General features: G+C 44.9%; 2 protein-coding genes and 1 long non-coding RNA gene across 6 annotated transcripts; 1 reads left to right on the top strand and 2 right to left on the bottom strand.

Moving 5' to 3' along the window:
• The first annotated feature begins 513 nt into the window (after window positions 1–513).
• On the top strand, window positions 514–20964 carry LOC128418937 (uncharacterized). Of its 2 annotated transcripts, XR_008331785.1 has the most exons (4): window positions 514–819; window positions 1245–1495; window positions 10872–11058; window positions 20659–20964. It is a non-coding gene; the product is annotated as an uncharacterized LOC128418937 (long non-coding RNA). The 2 variants fall into 2 exon arrangements; XR_008331786.1 differs by lacking the exon at window positions 20659–20964 and having other exon boundaries at window positions 526–819; window positions 10872–11061.
• On the bottom strand, window positions 2450–15269 carry OSCP1 (organic solute carrier partner 1). 3 transcript variants are annotated; one of them, XM_053399135.1, is made up of 11 exons: window positions 15026–15268; window positions 11655–11684; window positions 7591–7745; window positions 7054–7221; window positions 6405–6485; window positions 6134–6237; window positions 5709–5837; window positions 5548–5617; window positions 4429–4568; window positions 3920–3983; window positions 2450–3035 (listed from the first exon to the last, which is right to left on the bottom strand). In XM_053399135.1, the coding sequence occupies exons 1-11, from the start codon at window positions 15135–15137 to the stop codon at window positions 2886–2888; spliced, it is 1203 nt and encodes a 400-aa protein (XP_053255110.1). In that variant the 5' UTR covers window positions 15138–15268; the 3' UTR covers window positions 2450–2885. The 3 variants fall into 3 exon arrangements, with proteins under 3 accessions (XP_053255110.1, XP_053255111.1, XP_053255112.1); XM_053399137.1 differs by having other exon boundaries at window positions 3021–3059; window positions 15026–15269; XM_053399136.1 differs by lacking the exon at window positions 11655–11684 and having other exon boundaries at window positions 15026–15266.
• LOC128418936 (cornifelin-like) lies at window positions 17429–22857 on the bottom strand. The gene is made up of 4 exons (XM_053399139.1): window positions 21861–22857; window positions 20744–20880; window positions 18251–18371; window positions 17429–17513 (listed from the first exon to the last, which is right to left on the bottom strand). Exons 1-4 carry the CDS (start codon window positions 21970–21972, stop codon window positions 17500–17502), a joined length of 384 nt encoding a protein of 127 aa, XP_053255114.1. The 5' UTR covers window positions 21973–22857; the 3' UTR covers window positions 17429–17499.
• Window positions 22858–24368: the final 1511 nt, after the last annotated feature.

Genomic DNA, 24368 nt, shown 5'->3' on the forward strand with positions numbered 1-24368 from the left:
AAGCAGGCAGGCAGACAGGCAGGAGAAGCAGACCCAGGGGCTCATGAGAGGGGTTCCCAGCATGAGCTGCCCTGGCATGGGTGTAGCCAAGGGGGGCAGGTAGGGGCAGCTGCCCCCTTCAATAAAAATAAATAAAAATACATGGAGGGGGCAGAACCTCTGTTAGCTAACAAATGGCCATGCCCCCTAGGCCTGCTCCTGGCTGCCTAACTCTCGCTCTGTCTCGCTCTCCGGCCTTTCGCTCCGCGAGCAAAGCCAGGAAAGGGGAAAGGGCAGCTCGTGGCGGCTCCTGATCCGAATCGGGTCCCGTGCAGAGGAGGCGCGCACAGCGGAGACTCCGCTCGCCTACCTGTCTTGGATCTCCCGCCTCCTCGCCCAGCGCAAAAGCAGAAGCACGCGTGCGCAATCGACAGGCGGCTTAATCAAAGAGACTTCGCTCCTCATTCGCCGGTTCTAAGCCCAACCGGAAGAAAGTGGAGCAGCCCCATTGGCCATAATGGAAGAAAAGGCGGGGCTCGAGGTGGGGGAGGAGAAAGCTGGCTTGTGATTGCTCCGTTGCTTCCGCCCGTAGCTGGTGCGCTCGGAGATTCGCTTTCCGCCCTGAAAGTGACGGGAAGAAGCCACCTAAAAGCTGGAGAGGTTGTAGTTTCGGCGGTGTCGATGGGCTCCTTTGCTCCAGCTCAAAGCCGCCTTAACTCTCAACTAAGCATGCTCAAAATTGCCGGTATCCGGGTGTGATTTTACGAATCACAGTAACATCAGGCTGCAATCCAGTATTTTGGAGCAACCCTTGTTGAGCAGGGTAATGCTTCCTGCCCGGTAAACATGGATAAGATTTATTTAACTACACACGACCAGCTGTGTGTTAAGCTGCATTTTTCAAATATAAAATGTTTTAAATAAACACATATAGTTTTTATACACTATTCTTTAATGGTGGTAATGGATTTATAATTAGCTGATAATGAAAGTAGAACTATCTTCTCTAATAAGCAGCTTTTGTTCTGTGCAAATAGGCTAGATCTAGTTCACTAGAAGCTGCTTAGTCATGCTGGCCACATGACCCGGAAGCTGTCTGCGGACAAACGCCGGCTCCCTTGGCCTTTAGAGCAAGATGACTGGACCTAACGGTCAGAGGTAACTTTACCTTAGTTAGAATCTATTTGGGAGTCCTATGTAAACTCACTTAATATGAATGCATCGGCTCCACAGAGACTCGGTCAACCATTCTACCAAACCTGCAGGCAGTTCCATCAGCCTGATGACGAACATCCTGGGTCAGGACGTCACCAGCACTCCATGCATTAGCACTGGTGATCACACGCTTAAGATGGTAGACTGTTTTGTCTATCCAAATTTCTCCATAACCAGCAGCCTCCATCAATGCTGAGCTGGACAAGCATACTGGCAATGCAGCTACAACAATGTGAGGCTAACATCCCATACCAAGATAAAGGTCTACAATACTTGTGTGTTAAGCACGCTGCTTATGGAAGTGAGTCACGGGCAACTTAGAATTGTCAGGAGCGACTCCTCAACACCTTACATGTGTGCTGTGTCAGGAAGCTTTAGGGTATCATCAGGGACGTGCTCTATGGGAAAATGGCTTCAGGCACCAGGCCTGTTGGCCAACCAACTCTGTGTTACAAAAGATGTCTGCAAACGTGACATGAAGGCTGGCAGCATTAACCCCACTGTGTGGGAATACCTTGCAGAACACTGGAGTGCCTGGAGAAAGACAGTCAGGTTGTGTATCCAAGGCAGTGACCAGAGGAGGAAAGACCACTGGGAAGAGTGTAGAGAGAAGAAACGCCATAGTGTATCTGCACCAGCACCACCAGATGCTTTCATCTGACCCAGCTGCAACAAAATGACTCTCTTGTATTAGTCTCAACAGCCACGGCAGGTGCTGCAACCATCCAATAGATTAGCTTCACCCCCAAAGGGACACTCCTTCACTTTCTCCTGAGACAGATGGATGCCAACAACAATACTTAAACCATGCTGTCCCACAATCAGAATTGTTAAGGTTTTTGCCAATAGGGCTGCTGGGCCTTTAACAGCTGCAAAAGCAGCAGAAATTCATCAGTGGGAGAGGCATCTAGGGCAGCCTTCACAAACTTGGTGCCCTTCAGATGCTGTGGGACTACAACTTCCACCAGCCCCAGTTGTAGTCTGGCAACACCTGGAGGGCACCAGGCTGATATAGGGAAATAAACAGTGGCAACTCTAGTAAGAGTGTTGTTTCTTTCCTCTGTCAATGTACGTCTATGGGGATTTTCAGAGCTTGCAATCCTCTGCACACTTACTGGGAGGAAACCCTACTGAACAGAGGGGGATTTGCTTATGAGTAAACTTCTGGACTTGGCATGTGAGGCGGTGGGTTATCACAGGACAGGTGGGGTGGAGAGAGCCTTAAAAGGTAAGTGATAAAAAAGGCAAAAGGACATCTTGTTTCTGGTCTTTATTGCTGCAACTAAAAAGACCTTGGTTGCAACACCATTAAAAACTTGGTCCCCATAAACAAAATGAAGGAACTGGTCTTTCTGCTCGTGTTATAACACACTCACAAACTTAACTAGTGATATAACACAGTTTGGACCTTTAATTAGGAAGCCTATAGAGGGAATCTGTGTATGCACACAGGACATAAATGCCCACTTTCTTTCCAGATGCTCCAGCTTCTAACTCTGGGAGGCACAATCTAGGTCCTTATTAGCACAGGGATGAAGCTGCTATTTGACCATGACCCCATTTCACCAAAGCCAGAGACAGAATTGGTCAAACACATCTAAGCAACATCCAGTCTTAGTGACCCAACAAAAATGGATGACCTTGGTAACTGCTCTGTTCTACAGGAGGCTGACAGCCAGGTGCTCTCCTCCTCAAGATGGGAGAGACTTGCATTCATGCTCAGCATCCAGCTCATCCATCATTGCCAGCAAGTCAGCACCCTTGCTGATCCTTTCCTTTGGTTCTTCTGCGACCTCGAACTCTCCCATGATGCGAGCCAGCTCCTCATTCCGTTGAGGATCCTATTTAAAAGAGTCCAATTGGTTTTACTTATGGGAGAACATAAATCATAAATTTGACAATTCAATACTTTATTTTCAGTAACCAGCTTTAAAAAATCAATTTAACCTCAGTTGCCAGAAGCAACAAAACACCGTAGTTTTGATTTTAAGAGCATCAAAATGTTCCTCTGAAAATCAAAAGGAGCTTTGACTGCTGTGAGGGCAGCAAAAAGCATTCTTGGTTTTCAAACACCAAGTTCCAGGTACATAACACACACCTCATATGAAACTCACTTCCACAAGATGTGGCACTAGCTACTGGTCAATTTGGCTTCAAGGGGACTAGACAGTTTTTATGATTATCGATAATAAATATTAAAAGCAAAAAGAAGGAAAGTAGACAAATTAATCAAAAAGCGCAAGTTATCACTGACTCTATGGAACTTCTGTTTTCAAAGGCAGCACACCATCTAAGATGCAGGGAACAAATATCACTGGAGTGCTTTTGTTCTGCCAGGTTCTGACCAGACATTGTTCGAAACAGTATGCTAGGATAGAGAGGCTCATGTTCAGATTCAGCAAGGTTTTTCTCAATTATGTTCACAGAATGTGGTGGCTTCTCTCCCCCACACTCCCCATGTGTTATCTTCTTTTGATCTTTTATGCAGGCTGATCAGGCAGAAGAGAGATTCTGCTGTGCAGTCAAGAGTTCTGTGAAACTCAAATGCTTGCATGCCCAACTAAAATTACCCCTCCCCAAGTTTCTCACCTATTTTGTTATTTTCTGGAAGTAACATAGCAGTAAACATCAATAACAATACACTTCACCAAATGCACATTCCTTTAGTTCGAAAACTATTCAGCTTACTCTCGACATGAAAGGCTAGGGGGCAATGACTGCATACCTTGTCTGCTTGTATGTTGATAACTTGATACAATAATTCCTCTGGGCGGGTCAGTGCAGCATGTCTTGAGGAAAATAATAAAGAGCTGTCACAGAATTGTAGAGTTGGAAGGTGAGATGAGAGTCATCTAGTCCAACCCCCTGTGATGAAGGAATCTCAACTAAACCAGCCATGATTAAATGCTATTCATTTGCAGACAGAATGCTACAAATGCAATCTGTTTGGTAAGCTGTAATGCCTCTAGCAGCTTTTCACATATCTCACTTGTTTGAATTTTTAATGAATATCAATTCCCTGACAATTGCTCCCTGTTGCTGCATCTGATGAGCCTTTTCTGCAATAATGGTACTAATTAAAGAAGGTTCTGCAGCAAAGGTTCCCAAAAGGAAGGGGGGGGTGTCATGCAAGGGCTTCAGTACGTGCCTCTCACCCACGGATTGATTCAACTAGATGGCTGAACAGCCAGCTCTCACCCACACCACCAATAAAGCAAGTGAGACTAATCATACTCTTCCTCCTCATCTGTGGTGAAGAGATTCAGCCGGAAACCAGCCTCGTTGCCAAGGGGCTTCTTGATGTCCAGGCTTCCCATCAGTCTGGCCAAGAAGTTCAGCTCTTCTTTAGCGAGAGGGTTTGGAGCAGTATTCTCCTACATGGAACAAGGGTGGGTCTGTTACACGGAGAGGCAACCAATGGCAGTATTGGAAGAGCTTTGTTTACAAGGGTTGTGGCCTCCTAGCACTATAAAGGCTGCAACAAAGCGGTCTGCTGGGGCTCTGGCATCTTGGTTGAAAGCAGCTTTGCAACTGACATCTTTGAAATTGGGACATAAAAGAGCATACTGTATATGGTTGTAGCCAAGTATGTTCTGGCATGGAAATTAATGTGCCTGAGATAGGCATGATTGTTGATTTCAACGAGCCTTCTTTGAGTATGATTAGCATTGGATACAACTTATGCAAATATCATAAAATAACATCTAGAATAATCTATAAAGCCAGATCATTGCTCCAGAGGTTATTCAGTTATCTCCACAGAATTAATGGCAGCAACATGCAACTTACAGAATATGAATTACTGGGAGATATTTTGGTGTGAAATTCATAATTAAGTGGACATGTAAATCTCTCTCTCTCTCGCACTGGAGATCACTGGGACGAGATGTTTATGTGTAGCCTTGGCTCAAAGTACTCTCTGCCCCCAATAGTCTCTCAGCCCTCAAAGCTCTTAAGTAAACACCAACACTGGATTATAGAAGTTGCATTCAGCAACAGACACAACCTGATCAAAAGAAAAGACCAGAAAAAAACAAACTCCAAGTTGAAAAGATATGATTAAGGATGCTCTGTCTGAGCAAAATGGTATCTAGAGAGAAGGACTGATTATATTACTGAAGGATACAGGATCCTAATCTGAAACAGAAAACATTTAGGTAGTAAAGTGGTTTTCTGCACAGCACTACTTAAGAGCAGCCCTCTCCAACATGGCATCCTCCTGATATTTTGGACTACAGATCTCACAACCCCTAATCACTGGCTGTTTGCAGCTGTTGGGAATTGTAATCCAAGAACATCTGGAGGCACCAAGTTGGGAAAGGTTGATTAGGAAGATAGACTAAAGATACTGACCTTTACACGAGATGCCAAAGTTTTGGCTGCCCCCGACATGTCTGTCTCTACAGGCCGACTGATGCTGTATCTAGAGGCAATTGGTAAAGGCTTATAGTAGACACAAAGGAAAACTGCAGAGAGCCCCCAACTGAAATGTGGCTTTGCATTCCATGGCTTACATGTTTGTTCCCAATTTGATTACTCTGTCTCCATAGAGGTCAAATGAGCCTTCTCGATATGGAAGCTGGTAATTTCCACCACTGACGAACTCAGTCCTCTTAATTTCATCCCCTTTACTGTTGAAAAGTCTGAAAAATGCAATATTGACGCACTGTGGTGACTTCTAGTCCTTTTGTGAACAAGAATAACCCTCTATCTCACAGAACAGCTGGGAGAGTTAATAAAGGGGAATTTGCTGGCCTAAGGTAGTGCACATACACTCTTTCCTCTACCCGCAGCAGGTTTGTCTCAGTCAGATGACCCATGCAGCCTGGCACTAGGGATTCTCCTTAAGATTGGGATAGATGGTTAACTAGGTGCAGCTAATCTATCTAGTGGCTACATGGAAAAAGCAGGGTGCAAGGTAGAGAGGTCTAAGATTCACCTGATGAGCCCTGGAACCTCTGTTCCCCAAGGAACTGGACCAGAGGTTGGCAGTACAAAATGGCCATTTGAGTTCTGTACTTTATCTTTGAGGAGGATGGAAACCTGTGGAGGAAGCACAAAACTTTTGTTGGTAAAGTGGTCTTGCTTAGAAAGAATTTCTGCGCAACACCTCCTTATTTCTGTATCATATCATGCAACTTCACCCAGGGATCCTTGCTCTACTATCACAAGCTCCTGGACTGATGTGTAAAAATGAAAAAGCCACCCACCCTGATGTGTATGTCCTGGAAGAAGATGAGCAATGTCTGTCGGATGAGCTGAAGTTCGCCAGCAGAGAGAGAGCCGTATGTCTGCAGAAGAAAATCAGAATAAATCCTTGCTGCTGCTTGAGCATTATTCAAGTGTATGATTCACATGGATGTTTAAGTGCTTCATGCATCCTCATAACTGTGGGCAGAAGATTATTTCCATTTTGGTCACAGGCAACTGAGAAAGAGCAACTTTCCCTGAGGACACCCCAGTGGTTATGTAGTTGCTGCTGGGATTTTAAACCAGGTCTCCCAGATTCAAGTAAACTTAAATAGAAATCTAACCCCCAGTAAAACATGCTTGTTTTATGAAATCACGAATCCATTTCAAAACCTTTGTTACTTTTTGAATGTTATTAATATCAGTACTGCAACACTGATATAACCCTGGTAACAAGACATGCTTGCATTGTATTTTACTCAGTTGTCTTATTTCTGCTTTTACTGGTGAAATCTCCAGACTTACAGTGAAGCAGCTTGAAGGGGGAGCACACTACACAGTAGAAAACCAATATGAGGGCATGCTCCAATATGTTTTGCCTTCGTATCATTTTCCCCCATAGTTGTACATACATTTGAATGGAATCTAAAAGGTATGGTGTGCTCTTACATCAATGAGTTTCCTAAAGGTTGCATCAACCTGGGCCAGAGTTTTGGGTGCTTCATAAATGAAATCTTTGATAGCATCCAGGTGGTTGAAAGTGATGAGTAAAATGTCTTTGGGCCGAGGGCAGAGTAGAACTTGGTACTTGAATGCCATGGTCATTAGATCGTAGAGCTACAAAGTAAGGAAACTGGAATTAGTTAAATCACAGAGCCCAGGCTGAGCCTTATTAGATATTAATCAGCTGTCTTCTTGTGCAGTTGGCTGGATTTTATTCTGTGAGCCACCCTAATAGGAGCCTGTGCTTGGTTAGACCTGTCTTGATCTTGCTATAGTTGTCACTGCTGTTTCATCGCCTTCAGCTCCCTTGTCTACCTAAGCTGCCATTCTCCCCTGATTCAGCTGTCACTTTCCTTTATCCCCCAATTTTTCCTGAATGTTAAGTGTGAGAATCCTAGTTCCATTTAATGACAGCACTTGTTGACAAAGAGTTACCTGAATTCCCCATAAGACATTGGGGGAAACAGAAAGGTTCATCCTCACCTTATCCATACTGGGTGCATTCAGTCTCATGATTGAGGCATGAACCAGACGCTCAAAAACTGTCCTCAGGGCCTTTCTTGAATAGAGCTCCTGCGGCTTAAACAGCTCGTCCATAAACTTTTTATTGAATATACCCCCTATGATGTCATTCATAACTGAAAAGACAAAAGATTCAAATGTATCACAAATGGATCGGCTTTGCTTTTGTTTCACAGGAAGAAAAAGACAGTTATAGCTGAGGAGGGACTTGCAAAAGCCACTCTCCAATTGAAACACACCATGCCCCACAAATGTCTTCTGTGCAAAGCTGTGATCCTCTCCAAATCCCCTTCAGTTCAAGGAAACTTGCACAGAAGCCATTCCCAGCCTTTGTTACCAGTGACTTCTCCAGTGCTGGTAGAGATACAGGATCTGGAAACGGTTTCTTTTCTTAGTAATAAGACACGGTTGCCCTCCTTGAAACTACTGTTTCCAAATTCAATAAATTCCAAGAGTAGAACAGCAGATTATGGTAATCTGAAACAATTCGTCTTCTTTTGCATTTGCAAACTGCATCCATTCTTTTTCTTCTGCAAACATTTTATAGAGGCTCCCGAATCCATGGTAAGTAATTTGAGGTAGAAGAGAATCACAACACCCTGTCCCCCATTGTTTAATCATTTGCAGTTGGGCTGATAACCACAACCAAATACTGAGAAGTACATAAAATGATTGAAACAATATTCAGATGTAGTGGTCAGGGTTACTATTGCCAGAGGTACTACACCAGTAATATTCAAGCACTAGATGTTATTTCTTTTACATTCAATACCCAGTAGTGTGCAAGCAGAGTTGGCTACAAAGAATCTCTCATGTACCATAGTAGGTATCCCTACTGCTAAGAAAATGATATTTGGCCATGTAGATGAGCCAAGTTTTGAACACTGGAGAGAATCACTGTAAAAACCAGTCTTAGAAATGACTGTGTACCTGTGTACAGAGAAAAGGTTAAAATATTTCACCAAAATGTCAAAATTCTCCATTTATCAACTCCAGATCTTAGGTGCCTGGGATCTTCCTAGTCAAGCTGAAATTAAATACAGTTTCCTGTATGGGTCCTAGCTGCTACAGAAACCATATTCATGTGGACACCAATAAAGTCTGAGTTTAAAAGGTTTCGATCCTGATCTGTTACCTAGTACTGTCCCTTCCACACACACCCTGGTGGAAGTGGACAAAGGCAAACTCTTCTGGTTGCCTATGCCTTCACTGGAAGTTTTTAAACAGAGGTTGGATGGGCCATCTGCCAGGGACTTTTAGCAGTGATTCCTGCATTGCAGGGGGCTGGACTAAATGACCCTTGGGGTCCTTTCCAACTCTACGATTCTGAGATTTTATGCCCAGTCACAAAGTCTTTTCTAGCTCCCATTTTCATTCTCCATTGTGCTAAGTAACATCAGTTGTTCAATCTAGTATCCAGCAGGTGTTGCTAAGCACAGAGAGACTAGGATGGATAAGCAGAGCTTTTAGTGATGCAATTCTCTCTTGACCCGCTCCGATGCAATCCTTAACAAAGCTGTAGTAAACTCTCCCTCAGTGTATGCTTCTAAAGAGATTTGACAGAGTTCTGCTTCTGTGCTTCTCTGTCAGCCCCAGCCAGGAAAATTCTCTAGTAGTTTGGAATTGGACAGAAACATGATCACACCAAATAGTGACCTCTGACATTTTGCACTGTATTTGTGTAACTGAATGAGATAGTACATTGCATCACTGTCCCAAAATATAAGTCACTAGGGGTGGTAGAAGATTAGGATGCTTACCAGCCAGTTTTCCTCTCAACCCTCAGGGTGGCATAGGGTGTTTAGTGCCAGCTGAGTGACTAAAGTTTGGGTTGGTAAATGAAAGTGGAGAAATCCTGCATTGTTCTATGATCCACACCAGAATCCTGTGGTGGAATTGCTTTTTTTCTTTTCTTTTTCACTCCTAAACAGTTTTGTTTATTAAGCCACCACCAATTAAGACTACCTAGTACAGTCGCTATACACAGCATTTAGGATAGCCATTAGCCATAGGTGGTTAACAATTCCTCCATACCAAACCCACTGGTCTGGCCTCCTGTGACACACAGGCAAATGCAGGTGGGCTAAAATTCAGCCACTAAACAGCATTTTAAAAAACCACGGACTCCCTCGTTCCCTCATTTACCTACAGACTGCTATGCATCTGAGCAATAGAAACAGAGATCTTGTAGCATTTGGGGATTATGTTTGGTTACACAGTATACTTGGGGGGGGGGGAACATACCTGGTGGTTTCTTCAGCTCAACCCACTCCAGGTATTAAGCATGATGCAGAACAGCATGATGCAATCTAAAGATATGCAATAATGCCATACTAAAGCAGCAGTAAATTTTGGGATTTAATGAGGAAAGTTGTGGATTAAAAGACATAGTTCAAGGCAGAGAACTGGTGACTAATTCTGCAGTACAGCAGGAAGAGAGTAAGAACCACGGGATACACTCTGCCTGCATACTGCTCATAGTACGCTTGTACAGCTGCTCCTTTGCCAACAGAGATGTTGAGCTATTACCTAAGATGAATTTTCCAATAAGTTTTTATCCAAGGCACTAGTGAATTGTTTTTATGTTTCAGGATCATTCCTGCCTGTTTTTAAAATGCAGAAAGCCCTAGTCAAGCATTCACTTGTTTGTCAATTACACCTGCTACTGAAGTGTTGAAGCAGCTGGGAACACTATGCAGCTCTGTGTATGTACAACATGCCACTAAAAATGCTGTCAGTCAAAATTTTAGTCATTAATCAGTCAAGTTTTTACAGGAGTTCACCATCATTAGAGGTTCCGCATAGAGGTTTCATTTACAATCGGTATATAAATTTTGTTAGAGAAATAAAATAAAACCACTGCAATCAACACACAGAAGGCCTGTAGGCAGTTCATAGGTTTTAAAAGCACATCCTAATACATATGTGCCCTTTGACAGTCTACTGCATTTATGGTTTGTTCTTGGTTCCTGTTCAGCTATAGCAAAATCTTTCAACTCTGTATGTTGCCTGTTAGACAGAAGGCAGTTGAGGGTTGTGGCTGTTGATGGATTTTAAAAAAAACTTGGTCAATTGACTAATCTAATATTGCCAAATAATGGTCAAGTATTTTCAAAGCAAGAAGACAGTTATCAACCGATTTGAGACTCATACTAATTACAACAAAATTGGAAAACTTTTACTTTAAAAAGGGGAATGAATGATTTATCTTTAATACGTATTTATTTTGGCTTCTTCTCCAGAAACTGAGGGCAGTCCGCCCATCCCTCAGTGTGTTCTCACAACAGACCTACGTGTGACTTAACCACAATCACCTAATGACTTTCTTGGCTGAGTGAGGATCTGAATCTGCGTCTTCCTAGTGCTAGTTTGACACTTTACTTATCAATGACTGCTTCTGCTTCTGTTTGCAACTGCCTGTTAAAGAAGGTAGCCTGTTTTGATGTGGAGTTTGTCACTAGCAAGCAACCCTCGTGCCTGCCCCTAACAAATGATAACCTAATCAAATATTTAAAAAAATGACAAGTTGCCATATTCACAATGGTATTCTTGAAATATTTGATAATATGTGACCAGAGTCAAATAACAGGCAATCTATCTTGCAAGCAGAAGGTCCCAGGTTCAATCCCCCATCTCCATGTAGGGCTAGGAGAGACTCCTGCCTGAAATTCTGGAGAGCTGCTGCCAGTCAGTGAGGACAATACTGAGCTAGATGAACCAATAGTCTGACTCCGTAATAAGGCAGCTTCCCAGGTTCCTAACAGTTGCCTAGCATGCCAACACTACTATAAGTTACTTAAACTAAAGTCATAAGAATTGACCAACGCGGGTTCAATGAATTTCTTCCAGGATTTGCTATAGATGTGGTACATAATGTTGTCAGTCACCAGAGCTCCAGAAATATAATGCTGCTGGTCTGAAGGGATCTTCCAATAGCATGCCAGAAGATACTGTGTATGCATAGTTTGGAATCTCAGTGAGAGAAAAAAAACTCTTTGTGCAGGGGGCTAAAAATGTTACAGTACCTCGTCTCCTGTCCACATCAGTCCATTCATCTACACGAAGCATAAAACAGAAAAAATGACGGGTCAAGTACTAAGAACAACAAACTGACAAGCAGGATGAAAGAGGGGAAATAAGTAAAAAAGAATCCAACAGTATTTAGTACCCTGCTGCATTAGAGCTGCAAAGCAAAGGAGAGCTTTCAACTAATATTTTAAAGTGGCAAAAAAAAAAAAGCCATAATGTGTGGAGGGTAGGGGTGATATACAGGCATTATAAAAATGGAGCTATGACACTTCTGTAATCTCACTCCACACATTGTGGGGGAAAGAGGCTTATTTTCCCAGCATAAAATCTGGTGAAAAGGCAAAGTATTGCAACAGCTGCACAGCCTTGATGTGGAGCATTCACTTCAAACAAATGAGATACAACAGAATTAATTGCACTAACTGCTCAAAATGACTGTGCTGACTGCCGAGGATTGTCAGATCCACATAGATGAGTTACTGTGCTAGAGCAACTCCAATACTTCTGAGCAAATGTAATCTGTACAAAGCCATTGTCCCATACTTAAGTCTGCAGGGTAGAAAAAATATGATACATGCATGCTGGATCACCAAGAACGTAACAAGATTTGTTTCCCACCTTTCCTCTTGAGTTCAGCCACTTGTCCAGTAAGCTGTATGACGAATTGAACTCATGCTATTTACCAGCCCAAGATTTAAACACATGCATATCAGTAGCTTGGAATTTTAAGCATTTCTGCAGTAGAATTAGTATACTATAGGATGTGATGCTGGTGCCTAGAGAATGGAAATCTTTTTCTAGTTCTGTTCACCTGCATCTGAATGTCAACCATGACTTACATTATTATTTTTTCTTTTACATTTCCTTTCAATGGTCTGTTTCTAGTACAGCATGCCCTCAACTTATATGAGGGTTATGTTCCAGGGATCACACCTAAAGTCAAAATCAATGTGTGTAACCCCCCGCCCAAGTGTGTAAAGCTGAATGTGCATAAGTTAAATTTGTGTAAGTTGCGGGTACCTTGTACATCAGGAGCAACATTCACCTTTCAATGCTAGCCCTATATGCTCATGCCCAAGAAGCAGCAAAGCTATTCTTCAAGTATCTAGGAAGCAGATCAGACAAACCTTCCCCCCAACCTTGAAATGGCGGGGGGATTGTCCATAAAATATGCTGTTCTTCCAAAATGCTCTGAGGGACTCCAAAGTGTAGCATGACTGCAGTTCCAAGTGGGAGGGAAGGGTCTCGACATGTTCACTAATGGGTAGTGGCATACTATGGCAAAAGAAATTGTGGAATCCTGCATAGGACTTATTTCTAGAGAATTCCATTAGAATGCTAAACATTTCCAGCATTCAGCATTCCACCATGTGGAAATATTCTCCCCTCTCAATGTTCCCAAGTACTACTAATGTGGCAATGTCTTCAGAAATGTTGATCCTAACAAGGTTACCAGTCACTTTAAGACATAGAACTTAAAACTGTCTGCACAAGTTGTCATTCAGATATGGTGGCAGAACTTTATAAAGGCTGTTTCACATTCAACATCATTTTATTATTGTACAAAGTTGCCTGGTCAGAATATTGTAAGTCACCCAGGAGGTTGTAATCTGTGACAGGGGGGAAGTACATTCCTCTGAAAAGCTGCTCTAGGTAGCACACCTTGGCTGGCCAGAAAATTTACTTGCAACTAAAGGTATGTAGAGGTAAAGGTAAAGGGATCCCTGACCGTTAGGTCCAGTCGTGGACAACTGGGGTTGTGACGCTCATCTCACTTTATTGGCCGAAGGGAGCCAGCGTACAGCTTTTGGGTCATGTGGCCAGCATGACTAAGCTGCTTCTGGCAAACCAGAGCAGCGCACGGAAACACCGTTTACCTTCCCGCCGGAGCAGTACCTATTTATCTACTTGCACTTTGATATGCTTTCGAACTGCTAGGTGGGCAGGAGCTGGGACTGAGCAATGGGAGCTCACCCCGTGGCGGGGATTCGAACCGCTGACCTTCTGATCGGCAAGCCCTAGGCTCTGTGGTTTAGACCACAACGCCACCTGCGTTGAAAGCATGTAAGAGCCATCAAATAAATGATTTTGAAATGATGTTCAAAATTAAAGCTACAAGGAATTTGTCTGATATGGTGATTCAAGAGAGTGTGGTATTAACAGTTGCCAGGCTCTGGAAATTGAGAAAGTTAGTTTGTGCAATGAAGCAATTTCTTGAATGGCTCATGGATTGTGTAGAGAATGATCTCTAGTTACAGAGCCCCCACACCCATATTTTGGGTTTTTTTTAAGGTAAGACCTTCTCCCAGCTCTTGGAACAAGACTGGAGAGATGTTTTATACAGTGAATAGGAAAGAAGGGACTCCCTACACACTCACAATAAAAGCTTGGCTTTGCACTGGGAGATGGAGAACAGCCACCTTTCAACTCCCTCTGACTCATGGCTGGAGAACCTGTGGCCCTCCAGATGTTGCAGGACTACAACTCCCATCATCCCAGACCAATGGGCATGTTGGCGGGAGCTAATGGGGATTGCAGTCTGAAAACAAGTGGAGGGCCACCCCTGCTCTAACCACACATGATCAGGTGACTTGATTTGCCTACCTCAACAGGTATTCGGAAATGTCCACCCCTCCTCGAGAGGTCTGGAGGGTGGCAACACGAAAACTGTCCCTTTCTGCAGTGGTTCCCTGCCTGTGGAATGCTCTCCCCAGGGAAGTGCACATGGCGCCTTCATTATACACCTTTAGGCGCCAGGCAAAAACGCTCCTTTTTAAACAGGCCTTTGGTTGATCTGATTTGACATCCTTTGCCCTTTTAAAATGTGGCACTTTTTTGGGGGGGGGGGTTGTTTTTATTTTGATTATATATATTGTGGTTTTTATGTTGCTCTTTTGTGTGAACCGCCGTGAGACCTCCGGGTATAGAGTGGTATATAAATTCAATTAATAATAATAATGATAATGATAATAAAGACCCAAGACGTAAGTGGGCGAGATACTATGTCACACTAAGGTGTGCAGAGCCTTCCCTAATTTGGTGCCCTCCAGATGTTTGGGGCTACAACTCTCATTGGGCCCAGCACCATTCGGTCGTAAGTCCAAAACATCTGGACGAGACGCATGTTCGGAATGGCAGCAGATGCGCGTTGCCAAAAAATGGTCCTCACAGCTTCGGGCAGGGTGTCTTTCACCCTCGTAGTGGCACTCGCCCCTCCCAACCCGAATAGTCGTTATGAGGAACTCAATCACACCAGCCCCCTCCCCCACCCCGTTAAATGACACCCCCGCCCCGCGTTGTAGCCGGAGAGGAAAGGGGTGTGTGGGGGTGAGAGAGAGAGAGCGGTATAGGCGGGGCCCCTCCAGACCTTGGCGCGCCTTGTCTCCCGGGATGCTTTGCGCGCGCAGCCGCTGGTCCACGATGTAGAGCATCTCCCCGCCCAGGTTGAGGACGAGCAACGGCAGCGTCCTCAGCGACATGGCCGCGGGACCCGCACTCGGCCGGGCTTCCGTCCAGGAGACAAGCTGTGGCTGCGACTCTGATGGCGGCGGCGGCGGCTGCTACGACGGCAGCGACCCCGTTGCCTGGACAACGCCACCGCCAATCGGAAGGCTGCTTGCTGGCAGGTCTCGACTCCTTTTGAAGGCGGATCTTAGGTCTCCGCCCACAACTTCCCTAGATGCGTTTACGGCCCGCCCTCTCATCCTCTTTCCCGCCCTCTCATCCTCTGGCGTATAAACGAGACGGAGTGGGATGTTAATAGGATGAGCTTTTTATTGGCGCATGCGCAGCTCAGGATGCAGTGTCCAGTTCTTGCCCCGCAGGTCTGAAACACACAAAGAAAGTGGGGAAGATTTAGTAATAATAATAATAATTAATAATAATTGTTTATTTATACCCCGCCCATTTAGAAGCTTCATGCGAATTTATAAATATAAATATAACCTCGGAGGGATGGTCAGGACAGGGAGAAAGATAATAATACAGTTTGCTGGGGATAGTATGGAGGCTAATGGGTCTATAGCTCGCTGGATCTGCCATAGGACCCTTTTTATAGATTGGAATAATTACTGCCTCTGTCCAGCAACCAGGTATTATACCTGTTGAATCGATGTATGTAAATATTGACGCCATTATAGGAGCCCACCAACTGATATTGTTCTTCATGAGCTCTGCTGGAATGTGGTCTATGCCCGGGGCTTTGTTGTTTTTCAGTTGGGCAAAAATGACCATGAAAATCAGAGATCAAGGGGACCATAAATTTACTAAAGAATGGGGAATTTTTAAAAGTTACTTGAAAGAGCACTGTAAACAATTGAAAACCTTGGCAGGTTTTTAAAAACACTGCAATGAAGCGAGAATTATAAAAAGTGAGTTTTAAGAAATATGGAGAATATGATACAATTCAGTTTGAAAAGAATTATCTGGGGAAACCATGGAGAGGTGGAGGGAAGTTCGGGAATTCTGAGAATCCTATTTGTAAACTGATTATGATTTCTGTATGATGTCAAATGCTAAAAGTGAAAATGAATAAAAAACTTTTTAAAATAAAAAAACAGAAGTGTCATGTGAGGGAAAGGGCGAGGCTAGGCATTAACGCTCTTGGTTCTAGTGACAGCCCTAAGGCTCCTGGGAAGGAGAACGTCGTTGCCATTTGCAGCCCGATCCCCACACGCGTTCTTCAGGCAGTTTCATATGCTAAACACATTTAGTGACACAAACACACAACTGACAAGGTGCAAAAGTCAGGCCTGGCTCCGCCTTCTTGCCTCAATCAGTGAAGTTCCCTTCCAAATGCATAGCCGCCTGCATCCCTTGTTCTTTTACTCAAATTGCGGGCTATCACTGAAGAGACCCTGTCTCTAATGCCCACCAGCGAAATTGATCTGGCAGGTGAAGACATGAACACGGCCCCTGAGGCAGATTCTTGATGTCCAGGCAGGCTCTTGGAGCTTAGGCTACAAATGTGTAAATGTGAAAGAGAGAGAGAAACTTCTATCCACTTTCTCCACAGTGTGGATAATTTTATAAACCTATCATGTGTCTCTCCTCCTTTCTCCCTCCTAAATGGCAAAAGTCAAAGTTTCACAATTTAAGCAACTATCAGAATTTAAACAGTGTGATTTCCCTGCTTCAGCACTAACCAATTGCAAGTTGTACCATGGATCTCAAACGCCTTGGCTCCCGAACAAATCAGCTCCGGAATGATTGAAACCCAGAAGTGAGTGTTCTGATTTTTGAATGTTCTTTTGGAACCTGAACGTCTGATGCGGGTTCTGTGGAGTTTCCTGCAGCCAATCAGAAGCCACGCTTTGGTTTCTGAAAATTTTGGAAGTCTAACGGACTTCCGGAATGGATTCTGTTCGACTTCCAAGGTACGACTGTACAGTGGTACCTCGGGTTACATACGCTTCAGGTTACATACGCTTAAGGTTACAGACTCCGCTAACCCAGAAATAGTACCTCGGGTTAAGAACTTTGCTTCAGGATGAGAACAGAAATCGTGCTCCGGCGGCACAGCGGCAGCAGCAGCAGCAGGCCCCATTAGCTAAAGTGGTGCTTCGGGTTAAGAACAGTTTCAGGTTAAGAACGGACCTCCGGAACAAATTAAGTATGTAACCAGAGGTATTCCCTTTAGGCATCTGACTGAAATCTGTGCTTAGAGATCGTTGGATTCCGACAGAATTTTTGTCCTGGAGGGGAAAAAATGCCAGTGCTCCTTTTCCATCAAGACCCACCTTTGCCCCTTCATTTCCTTATTTATTCAGAGAGCGGGTGTGCACTTCACGGCCCATGCGGCACAACTCACACAGGCCACAAAGACACATTGACATGGCATCCCTAAAAACAGTGCCCTGTATGATTCAAACAAAGAAAAGAGATTTAATGAGACATAGCACCTCAAATCTGGAATACATTTTTGCTCCACATACACTCCTTCAAGCCTTGCACACAGGCAGGTCTTTAGAAACATACAATGAGCCGGTGGACAGGATCAGCTTAATGTGGGCATGAGGAGCATGCAGGTGTCATATTCTGGCTAAGATGCTGAGGTATGAACCAGGCAGTCCCTTGGAATCTCATCTCTCAGAATCAGAATCAGATATGATAATACTTTCCAGCCTCACATGACTGTTGTAAGGATCACAAGCAAATGTACATGAAGCCCTTTGGATGCTCCGAAGCATTACAATACTAAATATTAATAATATGAAAATCAGATCATGCACAGGAGAAATATATACCCAATACATTTGTTTAAAAATGGTATCCTCCCTTCTTCCAAGAAATTCACATTGACATTTTGATGCACAACCTTCCTATGAGGTAGGCTAGGATGAAAAATAGCAATTTTCCCATAGCTACCCATAAAGCTTCATAGCCAAGCAGGGATTTGAAAGAGGGCAACATGCTACAGTACTTGAGTGTGTTCGCAGTGACCATTGACTGCTAGACAAGCCACTATTTCTATAGGGTTTGCACTTAACTAGTGGAAGTTTGGGGTTCTAGCAACACTTTACTTCTGTTTCCCCTGAAAGAGGCAGTTCATATGGTTCAGGAGTAGCATGGGCTGTCTGGTGAAAACAGTTACCTAGTGTGTTGTGGGCCCCTAAGGGAGGAAGAGTGAGATAGCAGATAAAGAAATGTTTTCCTCTGCCTTCAGTCAAAACAGAGACGGGGATCACTATTTTCAATAAACCCTGCTGAAGCGCCTATATGGAAAAAAAAATCAAAGATGACATACTTCACAGTTTATACTACAGCTTTTGAAAAAGAGTCCAAACATCTATAAACGTCAGGCGAGCATTGAACCAAATTTGCTCATACTATACAGTGGAAGAATGAATTGTTCAGCAAAAGAGAGAAGAGGTGACAATGCTTTGTAGGTGGCAAGGAGAAGTCCAACCCAATGAAAAATCAATATTGTCCTCCTTGCCAATTTCCACCACCACTGAGATATGAAGCTATTTAACCAGGACCTGTTTTTCTGTTCTGCTTGTTGCACTCACCACAGCACTTCTAACTTCCTCTGCAACACGACAAAGGCTTTTGTAATGCTACCCTTTGGATGGAATGAAAGACAACCTGGGCTGTTGAGAAAAAGCTGGAAATAGTTATCTGTGGTGTTGCAAAAGCAACAGAAATAATGTCTGCTCTGTTTTGTAATGAAACAAGGCAGTTCCAGGCCTCGGAACAAACTGTTCCCTGCTGTTTGTGTTCAAATTGCTAGAGAAGATATGGTGCAATTTATCACCTAGAATTATTATAGAGTTGGAAGGGACCATGAGGGTCATCTAGTCCAACCCCATGCAATGCAGGAATCTCAACTAAAGCATCCATGACAGATGGCCATCCAACCTCTGCTTAAAAACATCTGTTGAAGCAGCCTAGAATAGCATCAGCATTAGCTTTTCCCCCTCATTGACACCTTGCTCCATAAGATTATTCATTCCTCTCCCAGCCAACTCTGATAAAGGTAGAGGATTTGGGGAGAGGAGAAGCAGTGAAACCTAGTGGTTGAGCATCTTCTTTGCATGCAAAAGTCCCAGGTTCAATCCCCAGCAACTCCAGGTAGGGCTGGAAATGTCTTCAGCCTGAAGCTCTGTACAGCAGCTGCCAGTCAGTGTAGACAGTACTAAGCTAGAGGGACCCAATGGTCAAACTCAGAATAAGGCAGCTTCCTATGTCCCTAAGAGACAGAGAGTTTGCAAAACAGAGGAGTAATCCCTCATTTGCATGATGCCTCTTTGCTGCTATCTGCCCTTGACAGAGGTTATTAAGGGGTGGCCCCTCCCTGAGTCCCAGGTCTTTTCTCTTTGGCCTCCCCCCTCCCGCTTATTTAAATCTTTCATTTTTAAAGAAAGCATTTTTTACCACAAGGGCGGGAACACGTTGCCCTCCATAAGTCGTTGCACAACAACTCTCATCATCTCTAACCACTAGCCATGCTGACTGGGTCTGAAGGGAGTTGGAGTCCAACAACATCTGGAGAGCCACAGCCAGGGCCGTCTTAAGCATATCCGGCTCCGTGGTGCAAAAATCCCTCTGCCGCCCCCATTTCCCAGAGTTGTCAACCTTTTTTAAGGGGGGGGCGGCGCCCTGCTGAATCTATTAGGACCTTAAAACCCGCCCCCGTCTTTAAAGGACTTTTTGTTGGTGTTTGTTTGTTTTTAACCACTAACTGCATGGAGAGCACACTCTCGAGTCCATCATTACCTCTGAACTGAGTCCTAATGGTAGTGCGCCCCCCCCTCAGCTTTCCCCTCCCACCGCCCCAAATCTGAATGAATCCTTCCTCCACCCTTTTCCTCAATGGAAGGGGTGGCGGGTGATGTTCTCGGCACCCCTCCCCCTCCCCCCGCCCCCTGCACTGGTCAGCTCGAGGCTTGCTTGCCGTGCAGGCTTTCTCAGCAGTCCCACTACTGCCGCGGGGCGGGCAGGAGCGAGGAGGGTGCTGCGTAGCTTTGCGCGCCACCACCGCTGCCTCCTCTCCCAGGCAGGAAGCGAGAGAGCGCAGCTGACCGTAGGAAGAGCCGCCGCTGCCCAGCATGCCCTCGCAGCTGTTCCTGGTCGGTCTCGAACTCCCACTGCTGGGTGCCCCTGATGGGCTGGCGCCATGGCGCAGGGCGCCACTAACCCTAATGGGTAAGACGGCCCTGGCTGCAGCTGCCCCACCTCTGGCTTAAAGGGTAGTTCGGCACACTGCTAAGTGCAGTGTGGTTTAAACCCACCCACCTACCCACCATCTCAATTTGCCCAAATTTGTGCCCTGAGTCTTTTAAGAACCCAGTAATGCCCTTGCATCCAAGGGAACATAGGGAAGGTGACAGCAAAGGCCAGCAAGCAACTAATTGTCCCAAGCATCACTCTGTCGCGTAGAGTGCTGCATTTATCTCAGGAACTCACCACTCCCCTGCTGTAGAGGACTACAAACAAGTTGTGTAGAAATAAATCATTTCTTGGATGATGCACATTTCATCTGTTTCTTTCACACTCCAGACCCCTGCTGATCAATGAGTAAGAGCACATCTACTGGGGGAACAGAGTGTACAACAACACAAAATGTGATGGAGGAAAGTGTTACCGGAATGCCATAGGAGAGCCGCATGTGAGTCCGCAGTGCTGTCAAGCCGCCAGGCACCAGTCCGAGGCAACAGTTCTCCCCGTATTTGCGTGACACGTAACAGGCTAGGATTGCCGGGCAGAGAAGCCCAACACAACCTGCCCAAATGAAACACACAGGTGAGGAGGCAAACTTCAGTGAAAGGGAATCAGTAACCCTAACTCTGCCCTTCTTAAAATATAATTCCTGCTAACTGTGCTTTTTGCACCCTGTGCGGTTCCTTCATGGTTAAGGATTAGACAGCAGGTGTGCACACAAACACTCAGACCAGTTCACAAACATAAACTTTAATAGTCTTTAAAATTAAGGACATAATAACTGTCTGTCAAAGCCAAGTGAAGGAAGAAAAGAGCAAGCTGAACCTCTCTTGATTTTAAAATAATATCACACATTTTTATGCTGTTAGATTTGGATACAGGAAGCGAACATCCCACACTCCTGCAAACCAAAACAGCCTCATAAATAAAGGGTCACTCTAAGACCTACACTGAGGTTGCCCTGGATCCAAAGACCCATGGAACTAGATCTGAGCACTAAGGGGGCACTGGTCTTGCACTTCTTGAGAACCCCCTCCCTCCATGCCATAAGGCAAAGGCTTCCAAAGGCAGTTGTCAGGTATAGTAGGGATTCTGCCACTCAAAGAAAATGGTAAAAGTTCCCTTGGGCACAGCGTAAGGAACTGGGCATCTCAACATCTGCAAGCAAAATGTTTTCTGTATTTTGCAATTGCTTCATGAATCCCCTCAATTGTTAATTTTTTTATTGCATTTCTATTCCACCTTTTTCTCCAAAGAACTCAAGGTGATGGGAATGGCTTTCCATGCATTCCGAATCTAAAGAACCCCACAAGTTAGCTTCTCTTCACAAAGAGCCTTGAGGTGCAACAGCTGCAGGTCTACATTGCAACAGGTGGCAAGTTTTAAACACATTAACCTGGAAGCAACATGGGAATCATTGGACAAATATCTGGGAAATGTGTTAAGGAGGGGAGTCAGTCTACAATAACCCACAGCAGCTTTCCTCCATCTTATATAAAATTGATCTCCACAGGTTAAAATACAGCCAGATGTTTACTTACACATGGGGCAGTCTGAACAGCAGTCATACCTCCCACTGCTCCAGCTGCCGTCTGAGGACAGGGTCAAAGGTGAGACTGTGGCAACTGGCTGGCAGGTCACAGGCTGGGACATAGCTAGAGCTAAGGCCACTGGCGGCTCAGAAACCACCTCAAAAAGGCAAATCGGAATGGCAGTGACAAATGTTTTGCAAGGCAAACTCAAGTCTTCAGTTCCTTGTGGTCAGGCCACATGTGTATTTGAGCAATGGGGAAATGGTAAGCAGGAAGCAGAGGACTGCAAGGCCTGGTGAAGTTAGAGTAGAAATGTACCCCCCCCCTTTTTAGTGGCGAGACTTTGTTCAGGAGGTTGTTCACTCTGTCATGGTGTCTTCACCCCCCTTGTCAGGTAAAAAGGCTGCAAGATTGGCTTACAGAAATCAGTAATAAGATTGTCAGTTGAGGGCAATCTGGGACATGACACAAAATGGAAAAGAAATTGGAGGAAGGAGGAGAAACACAAACTCAGGCACTTCTTAGTTACAAAGGCCAGCAGACATGGAAATAGTTCAAGGCAAGGAGGCACCCAAAGTTGCTGGTTTCTCAGCTGACCCTATTTGTTCATAGCATTAAATAATCTTAGAATTGTAGAGTTGGAAGAAACTCTGAGGGTCATCTAGTCCAAACCCCTGGAATGCAGGAATCGCAACTAAAACATCAATGACAGATGGCTATCCAACCTCTGCTTAAAGACTACCAATGAAGGAGTCCGTTCCACTGCAGGTCTCCCCAGTCTTATATCCGCGTAGCTGGTTCTTCCTGCTTAAGTGTAGAACCTGACATTTGTCCCTATTAAAATTCATTGTTAGTTTGTTCCAGTTCTCCAATCTGTTAAGGTCATATTGAATCTTGATTGTATCTTCTGCTGCATCAGCTACCCCTCCCGGTTTGATGTCATCTGCAAATTTGACAAGCATCCTCTCAATTCCTTCATCCAAGTACATCACTGGTAGATGGGAGGCCAGACCCTTGGTCTTTGCTACAAAGACTGGGAGTGATATTGATAGTGTGGGTTATGATTGGTGCTTTAGGGTGGTGACGGCTAGTCAACTGTAGGGTTGGTAGCCCCTGGAGACCTACAGAATTTGCTCAGGTTCCTCAGTGCTCTGGTTGGAAGGCTGTGGAATGGTGAGATGGAAAGTGTTGTCACAGTCGCTGCTCATGGCCTTCTATGGCACTGCAGGAAGCCCAGACTGCACCTTGTTTGCAGGGGAGCTCCAGGCAATGGAACAGGCAGAACAGCAGCTTGAGCACAAGTAGTGTGTCTCACAGCAACAGCCATGACAGGAATGAAAGCGTATGGTTGTGCTACCAAAGGAATCACTCCAGCACCCTCTTCTTCTTCTTTGGCGATCACTCGCAGCCAGGTAAGATTGTCTTCCATAAACACGGTTTTAACAGTAAGTGACTGTGGAGGCCAATTCTGGATCCGCACGTCATTCCACAGTGGGGACATTGGTTTCCTGGGAGGAGTTTACCATGACACCTTTGGTAAAAGCTGTCCCCAAGTAGCCATTTGGAGTCATTCTGAGTGGTGAAATAGGCTAACTAAACCTACCCTGAAGGGAAAAGTGGCTGGACTCATAGGCCTGCTGTGACAGGCTTGCAAGGCATTCCCAGGATAAAGTTGCTCACATTTGTTCTAACTAGACACTAGTAGAATCCCAATGGAGGCATCCAGAGCACCGTCTGTTCTGGTTGGGATTAGTTACAATTGTTGCAGCCCTGATGTGGACAAGATGCTTGAGGGCACCTGGTCAACTACCTGCACTCTGAACCCTCATCCATCATGGCTTCTGAGAGTTAGCAAGAGGGAACTGACTGGGTGGGGCTGGAGTGGATGCAGGAAGGAGTGGCACTGGTCATCTTGAAAGGAGTAGTGGTGTGTAGCCCACCCTGAATCCCTTTCTGGACCTGAGGTGGTGGTCATTCAGCTTCAGACCTGCTTGAAAGATGGTTGTTCAAGGGTAGTGTAATTCCATCCAGGACAGGCTTTACACCAGTATCCAACACCAGCATCCCAACCCACAAAACCTTTCTTTCCTGGTTTAAGTTTCACCTAGTTCCCTTATCAATCTCAGTACTGCGTCCAGGCATCTGATGGTTAATGCTGCTGCCTCCCTGAGATTCTTAGGCAGAAGAGAGACAGAGATGCAAGTCATCTGTGCATTGGTGAAATTACACCCCAAACCTCCAAACGACTGATCCCAGCTACATCATACGGATTGAAGAGCATCAGTGATAAGACACAGCTCTGTGACACCCACAAGCCAGAGGCTATGAGACGGAACAACAGTGAAAAATCATCCAGCGCTGCTTTCAAATAATGACCACCAGGAAAGGACTTGAGCCACTGTAATACTGTGTCTCTGAAGCAAAGCTCAGATAGGCAGGGTGGAAGGATGCCATAGCTGATGGCACCCAATGCTACCCAAAAGCACCAAATCAAAAAGTGCTGAACTACATCTGCTG

This window comes from Podarcis raffonei, chromosome 8, assembly GCF_027172205.1.
Source record: "Podarcis raffonei isolate rPodRaf1 chromosome 8, rPodRaf1.pri, whole genome shotgun sequence".
Classification (NCBI taxonomy): domain Eukaryota; kingdom Metazoa; phylum Chordata; class Lepidosauria; order Squamata; family Lacertidae; genus Podarcis; species Podarcis raffonei.

What these genes read in the sequence shown, in the direction of transcription:
- OSCP1 (XM_053399135.1), bottom strand. Translation starts at nt 15,137, where the DNA reads ATGTCGCTGAGGACGCTGCCGTTGCTCGTCCTCAACCTGGGCGGGGAG. An exon ending in GGGAGACAAGGCGCGCCAAG is followed by an intron (nt 11,685 to 15,025) that starts GTCTGGAGGGGC and finishes TGCTTCGTGTAG; the next exon opens with ATGAATGGACTGATGTGGAC. An exon ending in TGATGTGGACAGGAGACGAG is followed by an intron (nt 7,746 to 11,654) that starts GTACTGTAACAT and finishes TTGTCTTTTCAG; the next exon opens with TTATGAATGACATCATAGGG.
- LOC128418936 (XM_053399139.1), bottom strand. Translation starts at nt 21,972, where the DNA reads ATGTCCCAGCCTGTGACCTGCCAGCCAGTTGCCACAGTCTCACCTTTG. An exon ending in CTGTTCAGACTGCCCCATGT is followed by an intron (nt 20,881 to 21,860) that starts GTAAGTAAACAT and finishes TCATTTGGGCAG; the next exon opens with GTTGTGTTGGGCTTCTCTGC. An exon ending in GGCTCTCCTATGGCATTCCG is followed by an intron (nt 18,372 to 20,743) that starts GTAACACTTTCC and finishes TTTTCCATATAG; the next exon opens with GCGCTTCAGCAGGGTTTATT.